Here is a 10,236-nt window from a genome sequence, read left to right as displayed (position 1 = left end):
GGAGCCGGGGCCGGGGCCGGGGCGGGGGGAGGCACCGAGGCGCCGCGCACACGCGCACGCGGACACAAAGAGGAGCCGCGGGCGCGGAGCGGAGCGGAGATGTCGGTGTCGGTGCCGGTGTCGGTGTCGGTGCCGATGCCGATGCCGATGCCGGGCAAGAGGAGCGTCGCCGGCAGCGCGGTGAGCACAGAGGCCGGGGCCGCCGCCGCCGCCCCTCCGCGGTGTCCGACGCTGCGTTTGTTGTTATTCCCGGGAAAGGCGCCGCGGGGGGGTCCGGGGGGGGGTCCGGGCCGCTGCCCCGAGCGGCCCCCGCGCCGCCTCCTCCGCGTCCGTCTCCCGCGACGAGGAGAAACAAAGGGGCCGAAGCGGGCGGAGGTCTCGGCGCTTTTGTAAACACGATGCGGCTGCTTAGTGCACTTGCTCGTGCCCCAGCGAGGCTCTTTAAGAAGCGAGATGCTTTCCGGGCTTAGTCTTTTATCAGCAAACATTGCTGCGTTCTTGCAGATCGTCCCCCAGACTGTGTTATCGCGTCCCGCCGTTGTTTTTGCGCTGAGGCCACCCCCTCAGAACTGCTCCTTTTGGCCCTGATAATACATCTTTTTTAGCAACACTAGAGAGCTGGAAAAACAATATCCTCTTAAGTCGCGCTGCAGTTCCACGTTGCACAACACGGGTGCGAGCCGGCATTTCAACCCAGCCACAGCTGTAATTCGGTTTGCTGGGTCCAGGGATACCAATACGTGCTGAACTGCCGCCGGTCAAATCTGGGGCTCTGACCCGGTGACCTGGGAGGCGCTTTCGGGTCAAAAGCTCCTGAGCTCCCAGCGCTGACAAAGACGGGCTCTTCGCTCTTCGGGGTCTTTGTTGTGACCGTGTCAGACGTGATGTTGAGGGCCGTGAGGTTAATCTCTAACTCTCTTTAAAAGCGAGTTTCTAGAACATTTCTCACAGATGGTAACTTGCACATTTTTTGGTGGGTGAAGTGGTTACTCGGTTTGGAAACCAGCCGCTGATGTTTCAAGAGATGAGACCCCCCCCCCCCGGCAGCCGGGCTTTGTTCGGTCACTCCGATGTGCGCGCTCCGGGCGCAGGTTTCTTTGTTTCTGCTGGAGCCGGTCTCTGCGGCGCGGAGGACCCTTTGGAGGCGGGCGGCCTGGTTTCCTCTGAGCCGCCCCCACCGAAGCACCCGTAAGCAAGGAGACCACGGCTCGGCCCCCAAGCCGGGCTCGGGAACCACTGGCTCGGTAACGGAGTCTGAAACGGGACCGAGGCAATGAGCAACCGCATTCGAATCGCTSTGGTTGCAGGGTCTGTGTTGCCTGACGAGCGGGCAGCTTCCTTGCTTTGAGAGGAGGAAGGTCCTGGAGGCTTCACCTGCCTCGGACAGGACTATGAAAACTAATTAGTGAATGCCAATAAATGAACAGGTTAATATGATACATCCAAAAGTGTCCGTAACAGGAGCTGATAGAGGCATCACCTATGTGACTTAGCCGCAAAACTTAGCTTGCAAATCTTGGTACTCAGAGACATGGGTCCCTGAATCTGCCAAGGTTCAAAGGGGGAGTCTGCTCTCGGGGATGGTTCCTGGGCCTTCAGCAAAAGCCATTCAGATATCCTGGAGGCCCGTCAGCAGTAACGGAGGCTGGAGCCACCCAACCTGCCTAACTCAGAGCTCGGAAATCGGGGCGAAATGGTGGCAATGGAGCTCTCCGCGTCCCGCGCCACCTCCAGGCTGGTACTGTGCTTCATGCGAAAACGTTCTTCAGCTCTGTGTGACCTGCAATCCACATTCCTCTCCAATGAAAATGTTACCTTTTTTTGCAAAATATAGCTGGGCTGTGATATAGAGTAGTTTGGATTGTTAAACTAAACTTTGATGATTGAATTGCAAAATATTGCATCCTAGACTTCCTGAAAGCTCGTGGTGAGTAAAGTAGTATCTAAATGAAGTAATATTAAAGAGAAAAAACAACAACGTTTTTTTCCATTAGAGCGACCAGCTTCTAATCAAAGGAGGAAAAATTGTCAACGACGATCAGTCATTTTATGCAGACATCTTTGTGGAAGACGGTTTGATAAAGTAAGTCAAAAGTTTCTATTATTTCGCACGGTAACTTTTGCCTCCAGGCTGGCGCCTAAGGGGCCGCGGTGTTGTTCCCAGGCAGATCGGCGAGGACCTGCTCGTCCCCGCCGGCGTGCGGACCGTGGATGCCGGCGGGCAGCTGGTGGTGCCGGGGGGCCTGGACGCGCACACGCGGCTGCGGGCGCCGGGGACATCCCCTGCCGACGACCTCCACCGCGGCACCAAGGCAGCGCTGGCTGGCGGCACCACCATGATCAGTAAGGGGGCAGCTCCCGCGGGCCGCTCGCGTCCCCATCCCCGTGCCCCGTGCCCCGTCCCCGACGCTGTGCCCTGTTCCCGCAGTCGACCACGTGCTGCCGGAGCCCGGAGCCACGCTGGCGGCCGCCTGCGAGCGGTGGCGGGACAGTGCCCGCCGCCAGGCCTGCTGCGACTACGCGCTGCACCTCGACCTGCCCCGCTGGCACGAGAGCCTCGCCGAGGAGCTGCGAGCCCTGGCCAAGGACAAGGGTACGGCAGCCCCAGCGCCAAAAAGCTGAAGAATAAACCCATCTAAATAAAAAAGCAGCACCCAAGCAGGTTAGGGGGCGGGTAAGCTAAAGCAGCTATTCCAGCACGTTTGCTCCTCTGCAGGAATCCCCTTTTCCCACGGTAAATGTGGCAGGTGCCCAGGACCCTTCTCCTCCGGTCCCGGGTGGGAACCGCTTGTCTCTTGTCCCATGGGGATGTTTGCAATGGATCGATGCCCTAACACGCCTTGCGGCGCGCTGTTCACATGCTCTCACCTTCGGGCGGTTAAGAGCCCGGCGATAAAGGGAAATCTATTTTGGAAGCTCAGGAAAAGGTTACCAGGCTCCCTGAGTCGCCTTCCGGGCTGGCTGCAGTGTGTTTAAGTAAAAAAAAAAAAAAAAAAAAACTCAACTTTGGGCCTGTAGCATGGAAGCTTTAGGCTTTTTGTGGAGATTTCGCTTGTGCCTGCGGTTCCTGTTCATCCCGAGGAACCTGATCAGCGCAGATTACTGAAAAGCAAGCAGTGTGGCACGAATTAATGCATTTCATTAATACTTCATTTTTGTGTTTGGAACTATGTTCTGCTTTGAGATGTGCTAATACAGAGCTCACTGACTTCAGTGTCATTGACAGTCTTGCAGGCACGAGCTTAATCGTTGATTAATACAGAAATTTGCAGCAAATTCCCTATTAAAATGCAGAGTGGCTGCAGTAACGCAGTAGCTATTCAAAGCTTAAACCAGGTGTTTCTCCTATGTACATTCCCATGAAATACAGGTTATTTGTGATGATTGTAATTTTTTGGGTTAGTTGTTGCCTTTGCCCATATAAAATACGGTAGCGATTCTTGGGCCCCGTCCCCGACCCGGGCGTCCTCAGCCACCCCGAGACACCCCGGGCGTCCGCTCCCCTCTCTGACAATGAATTCATGCATGGTTTCCTTTTTCCAAGGTGTGAATTCCTTCCTGGTTTTCATGGCTTACAAGGACAAACTCCAGTGCACCGATGCCCAGGTAACAGGGACAGGCGAAGGACCGTGATCGCCCACGTGCTCCCCTATAAGTTATAATTGAGCTGATACTGGGCAATCCCTTCTTTCCTGACAGATGTATGAAATATTCAGCATTATTCGAGACTTAGGAGCCATTGCCCAAGTGCATGCTGAGAATGGCGACATCATCGATGAGGTATGGTGTTTATATTCATTTAAATCAAAGGTTGACCAGAGTATCCTGGCTGAAGGCAAGTAGCACACAACACGCTTGGATATGTGTATCTCCAAAACTGGCACCTGAGGACCTATTTAGCATTGCAAGCTTTACTCATGTTCGTTATTTTTACCTTTAGAAAGAAAGCGTTCAATATATCCTGGAAATAGATGATACAAAGTAGAATTAGACTTGTAGTTCATTTTGGGTCATGGTCACTTAACTGGCCAATATTGTGTGGGTGAAGAGTTTAAAATGAAAGTAAATCCCAAGCCTTCAAATGGGTTTATTAAATGGTTTTATATGAAAGAACAGGATAGAGCCTAATCCCCCCTGCCCTGGATCTTTCCTGGCAAACCTCTTCTTTCGCTGGCTGTGAAACATACTGTGATCCCAAGGGGCTCAGTGTCTCCTGGAGCGTTTCTCCAGGCTGCCGGCACGGTGACATTGGAGCCCCGAGGACAAACTCCAAGGGTGGCTGCGAAAGGAACAGCAGTAGAAGTCCCCTGAGAGCAAGGTCCTCCACAGGTACAGGTGGAAGGAAGAGTATGAAAACAGCGGGAATAGTACAAGCCAGCACTTACAAGTAAGAGATGTGAGATCTTGCCAGCCCCAGAGGTGCTGGAGGAAGAGCAGTTCTTCATCTAACGCAGCCGCTTGGCCTTCAGCTGCCTGGTGCAGAGCGTGTCCCAGGTGCAGGAACTAACGACTCRGGAAGAGCGTACTCTTTGTCATCATTTGTGCTTGATCTTTTCCAAGTTGAGCAGCACTACGTTGTCAAACCGCTGTGCTAGGTATCACCGTAAAATTGGTCTTACTTTCTCTCTTGCAAAGTTGCTGCAGCACTTTATAGAGCATCATACATATAAATGGTATTTCGTAGTCGTGCTCATGGATTTCTGTCGTCCTGCAGGTACTGCTGAACAAGGCGTTTCGTGTCCCACATTGTTGCAGACAGACTATTCGTATTACTTACTGCTTCTTTCATTCATCTCCGTTCACTTAGGAGCAGAAGAGGCTGCTGGAGCTTGGGATCACGGGGCCAGAAGGGCACGTTCTTAGCCGCCCGGAGGAGGTAACACCTTCACGGTTTCCAGCAGACCTGTTCAGAGTTTGAGAACGGTCTCTACTCGTGGCTGTTCAGCTCCCAAAGGGATGTCTTAAGGCTTTGTCTGCTTGTCTTCTCCTTTCCCAAGGTCGAAGCAGAGGCGGTGTACCGTGCCATCACGATAGCGAAACAAGCCAATTGCCCCTTGTACGTCACAAAAATAATGAGCAAAGGTGCAGCAGATGTGCTAGCTCAAGCAAAGAGAAAAGGTAACGCGCTCCATCGTGTTTGCGCGCTGACTGGAGCTGTAACGGTATTCCTAGACACACTTAAATAACTGCGAGGTTGAAGAACTCATTAGCACCCGTCTTCTCACGTCTGAAGCGCGCTAAACCTTGGTGTTGGCTTTCGTTCGCAGAATATAGCAGAGCTCAGTTGCTCTGAAATGAACTCAAAAGTTTTGGAGAATTTTGTCTGAAACTTTGATACCTGCATCTCAGCAGGCACAGCTGAAAAAAGGGAAAGTTAAGAATTCACTTCCATGAGTTCACTTGTCGTGAACTAAATGAAAAATGGAACTGGAACAAACTCCAAATGCAAAGTGTGGGTAGGGAGGAATTAGAAATATTCCTCTGGGGAAACAAGGTAGAACACAGCACTTGGAGACAGGTCGCGGTCCACATCAGCCCTAAATCAGTGTCGTTCCCTGGGAGAGACACTGATTTGTACCAGATTTACCTGATACTCCTTTTGGCTGTGAAAGTACCGAATGCTTAAAGCTACCAGATTTTGCAAGAAAGCCTTCACATGCATTTTCCACATGTATTTGGGCCACAAAGATAATTAAGGGACTGGAGCATCCCTGATACGAGGAGAGGCTGAGAGAGCTGGGACGGTTCAGCCTGGAGGAGATGGGGCTCGGGGGGATCTCACCAGTGTGTACAAATACTTGATGGGGGATCTAAAGAGGATGAAACCCAACAGGGCCAGAGGCAGCGGGCACATGCTGAAACACAGGAAATTCCCTCTGAACATAGGAAAACCACTTTTTTATTGTGAGGGTGACTGAGCACTGGAGCAGGTTGCCCGGAGAGGTTGTGCAGTCTCCATCCTTGGAGATGGTCAGGCCTGACCGGACACGGTGCTGGGAGCACAACCTGCTCCAGCTGCCCCTGCTTGAGCAGGGCCTGGACCAGACCATCTCCAGAGGTCCCTGCCAGCCTCAGCCCTTCTCTGGGTCTGTAATACAGCGTTCCCATTTACAAAATAGTGTGCATGGCATGTAAAGTCTCTAACACTTCTGAGCATTTTGGTGTCAAATTGAGCACGTAACTATTTCTAGATGTAAATGTGTGTTTTGTCTAAGGAGGAAATAGACAGATTGAGAAATTTGTTTTGGCAACAGTAACCTGAGCTAGTTTGAGTGACTGGTGTAAATTCAGAAAGCTGAAATACCGAGACCACTGAAGATGGATGAAACSGTCTTTTATTGTTCGCCCATAGGGTTTGTCTGTATTGTGTGAAAAAGCGAGTTGTGCTGCACGTTCACAGCTCTGTTCGTTACTGCTGATGCTCTTTAGGCGCAGTTGTGTACGGGGAGCCAATTACCGCCAGCCTGGGCACCGATGGGTCCCACTACTGGAGCAAGAACTGGGCCAAGGCTGCCGCCTTCGTCACGTCGCCGCCCATCAGCCCCGACCCGACGACGTCCGACCATCTCACCTCCCTTTTGGCCTGGTAGGTTGGCGCGGGCCGAAAGGCTCCTGCCTGACATCCCGAGCGCGGCTTTAAAATGATATTAGTGGCGTCAGCTGCGGAGCGGTGGCTGGGCTGGAGGTGGCTGCTGCTTCACTGGTGGGTGCATCTCAGCTAGGTGACCTGTCCCGCAAAGTAGACCAAGCATGAAGCATGCGAACCACTTGGGTCACACCTCGTCTTCTAGGCAGGGGTGACTTCACCCAAAAAGAGCTGCAGAAAAGGAGACTTTTTGTTTGTGTCCGTGTTGAAGCCGTTGTTGTTTGTGTCCTTCAACCCGTCCCGCTTGACCTCAGCGGGGATCTGCAGGTCACGGGCAGCGCTCACTGCGTGTTCACCACTGCGCAGAAGGCGGTGGGAAAAGATGACTTCACCCTGATTCCGGAGGGGACGAACGGCGTCGAGGAGCGCATGTCGGTGATTTGGGAAAAGTGTGTGGTAGGTACCGCGGCAGYGCTGGGTCTTTGCTCCTGTGCGAGCGCGAGCGCCCCGAGCAGCGTGCGTTAGATGGTGTCGAGTTTCTCGTTAATTCAAGYGCGAGAATCTCACCGTCGTCTTTAACAGCCATAAAGCGTGATGTTGTCTAGACCGCTGCTTTTGGCTTGCTTCATTTCCATCTCCTTAACCCCTTTCCCGTGAAAGTGAGGACTCCTGTATGGGGATTGGAGCCTACTGATTGAYAGAAGTCTTGGTTTTCCTAGACCTTAACTTTCATGGGCCGGGTTGGGGAATAAAAAAATCTCTGTTGTGTTATTTAGTCCGCAGGGATAAGGTTCAGCTCCCCCAAACCTAGCAGGGAGCTCCTTGCCCCAGCGGAGGGGGCTGCCGGGCCCACGGCCRCCTTTCCGCTGCGTGGCATTTCCACGGTGCCGCACGACTGCCGCGACGTGCAACGTGCTCCRGGTGACCCTGCTGGAGCAGAGGGGTTGGACTGGATGATCTCCAGAGGTGCCTTCCAACCTCCACCATTCTGCGATGGGGACAGGCTGCTCCCAAGTTGTGCAGCGGGATAAGCAGAGCGATCGGCAGCCATCACTGCATCTGTACCAAAAACGCRGGTTTCTTTGGGTAATGCCCTTGTGCCTTCCCTTACCGAGCGCTCCTCTCCTCTCCCAGGTCTCAGGGAAGATGGATGAGAACGATTTTGTCGCAGTGACCAGCACGAACGCGGCCAAAATCTTCAACTGCTACCCCAGGAAGGGGCGAATTGCCGTCGGGTCTGATGCTGACTTGGTTTTGTGGAACCCCAAGGCTAYGAAGATTATCTCAGCAAAAACCCACAATTCGGTAAAACATTTCTAGAATTATCTTTTCTGAGCCGATTCCACAGTCGGAGGATGATAGCGAAACAGCGCRTTTCTCCAGAGTGAGATTAGCTCGTTCAGTGGGAGACGACTAGCGGGGGGTGAGATGACGAAGGACCTCRCTAAGGCGCTGCCCCCCGTTACGCGCTGCCGGGTTGTTCGATGGACTCGCTGGGGCTGGAAAATGCAACTCCTTAAAACATTAAATTGGAAAAGTGACGTGTTTCCGGACACGGCAGCATGTGGAGAGCCAGGTCCATGCTTTCTCCTCTGCTGGCCCTCATCGGGTGATACCTCCTTAGAGAGGAGAGGTTCAGATGTGTCTTCTAATGGTAAAAATCCATGGTTTTCCAGGTCACTGACACCCCCAAATCAGTTTCCAACATGAGCCTCGGACATAAAGCTGTAGCTGAAAGTTGGGGGTGCATTCAAGGTATTATCAGTAATGTGAGAGCTAATTTAAATTAAGGCAGAAACATTTTCTGAAAAGAATGTGTTTTCTTTCACCAAAATATTTTTAGTTGAAGAAAATCATTATTATGATTGAAATATTCAATTGCTTTGTATTAAAAATGGACACAGATTGTTTCATCAGTCCAGAAAATGCACTTTTGCTCTTTGGAAACACATCTTCTCACTGCAAAGTTTGTTTTTGAAAAGTTTATTTTTTGGAAAAGGTTGGTAGTGATAGTAATGGGAAGATTTGGAAAAAATTGCATGATTTTGCATTTCCCATAAAATATAACTGACTCTTAATATTTATTTTGGTAGAAGAATTTTGCAACATCTCAGAAAAAAATACAAGAACTTCTGTCACCAATTGGAGAATTTGAGCAGAGCTCCCTGGGGTTTTGAGATAATGAATTGGTCACTTTTAGTAAAAAAAAAAATCTAGTTTGCCATGTCTTTTGGGCAAATACTGAATGTTTTGAGTATTTGCTTTAGGTCATCCGATTAGAGGATTATTATTTCAAAAATAAAGGGTAAATTAAGGGACAACGAATTGTGCAGGAGGAGCGACATATACATACAGAAATGTGCGTGTGCGGGGGCTGTAGCTGGATAAGCTGTGACCTCCTTGTCTTAAATCCTGAACTTATTTAATATCCTGGCTCTTTTTTCCCAGAACGCGGAGTACAACATATTTGAAGGTCTCGAATGCCACGGGGCTCCTAGTGTGGTCATAAGCCAGGGACGGGTTGTCCTGGAAGAGGGGAGCCTGTTCGTCACGCCAGGGTCCGGGCGCTTCATTCCTAGAAAGACCTTCCCGGATTTTGTTTATAAAAGAATAAAGGCAAGGAACAGGGTAAGGAGAACTTTCTTTGCAACAGTCCTGTATTTTTTTGCAATTATTTTATTGCAGCCGCTGCTACGTGAGGCCCCCAGAGCGCTGTGGCAGAGCAGGCAAGCAGAGCCCCTCCAGAAACAAGAATATTACCCGTCTTTTACTTCTTTTTAGGCCTTTRCCTGCTCCCTGCCTGACCGATGCACCCTCCGTCCTCTGCTAAATACACTTACCTTTACTGATAATTTCTTTACAGATGTTGTCCCATATCGACAGGACTATAACTGAGCTCCATTGCAGCTGATTGTGAGGTCAAAAAAAATCCCAATAATTATCAATAGCGTTATTGCTGAGTTTATAGATTAGAAAGTATGATGTTCCCCTCTCTTACATAATTATCTGAAATAATCAGAAGAAGGTTCATTTAGGGAACTCGTTATTTAGGGAACTCGACCCCCCCTCTGGTTTTGCGGCCCCGGCGTGGCCGACGCGCCCGTTGCTCTGCCCCGCAGCTGGCCGAGGTCCACGGCGTCCCCCGGGGGCTTTACGACGGGCCGGTCCACGACGCCGCCGTCGCGGCCGCCCCCAGGACGGCTCCCTGCTCCGGCAAAGGCCAGGCGCTCGCCGTCCGCAACCTGCACCGGTCGGGCTTCAGCCTCTCCGGTAAGCTGCCGCCGCCGCGGTGCAAGGTGCATGGGGTCGGTTGCATGGATGTCGTAAAAATGAAGAATATAGACCATTAATTTACGGGGCAGCCGTTCATCACGTTGCCCAGAGCAATAAAAAACAGGGGTGATCGGGCAAGCAAAGTTGCTCCAAACCGTGCAGTTTGCAAGTGCCCAATGCATGTCAAAAACTGAGTGTTTTGCACAAGCAGCATTTTGCAAAATATTGTGCAAGGTATTTGCTGGCTTGCGTTGCACCGCTCTCCCCCCCGTCCCCTCCCCGCAGGCTCGCAGGCGGACGACCACATTGCCAGGCGCACGGCGCAGAAGATCATTGCACCGCCGGGCGGCCGCTCCACCATCACCTCCCTGTCCTAG

General features: G+C 51.7%; 1 protein-coding gene across 1 annotated transcript in view; it reads left to right on the top strand.

Moving 5' to 3' along the window:
• Positions 1–10,236, top strand: part of DPYSL4 (dihydropyrimidinase like 4) — an 11,380-nt gene extending 1,144 nt beyond the window's left edge. The window contains 13 exon segments of the mRNA XM_026065655.1: positions 1,995–2,083; positions 2,165–2,343; positions 2,429–2,593; positions 3,545–3,606; positions 3,700–3,780; positions 4,808–4,876; positions 4,998–5,118; positions 6,430–6,586; positions 6,901–7,042; positions 7,721–7,891; positions 9,035–9,214; positions 9,706–9,856; positions 10,145–10,236. Coding sequence (XP_025921440.1) covers positions 1,995–2,083; positions 2,165–2,343; positions 2,429–2,593; positions 3,545–3,606; positions 3,700–3,780; positions 4,808–4,876; positions 4,998–5,118; positions 6,430–6,586; positions 6,901–7,042; positions 7,721–7,891; positions 9,035–9,214; positions 9,706–9,856; positions 10,145–10,236 — 1,659 coding nt within the window.

This window comes from Apteryx rowi, unplaced genomic scaffold (assembly GCF_003343035.1).
Source record: "Apteryx rowi isolate R43461 unplaced genomic scaffold, aptRow1 scaffold_23, whole genome shotgun sequence".
Lineage (NCBI taxonomy): Eukaryota > Metazoa > Chordata > Aves > Apterygiformes > Apterygidae > Apteryx > Apteryx rowi.
The sequence above is the reverse complement of the archived record's forward strand: the minus strand, read 5'-3'. Positions and strand labels throughout refer to the sequence as shown.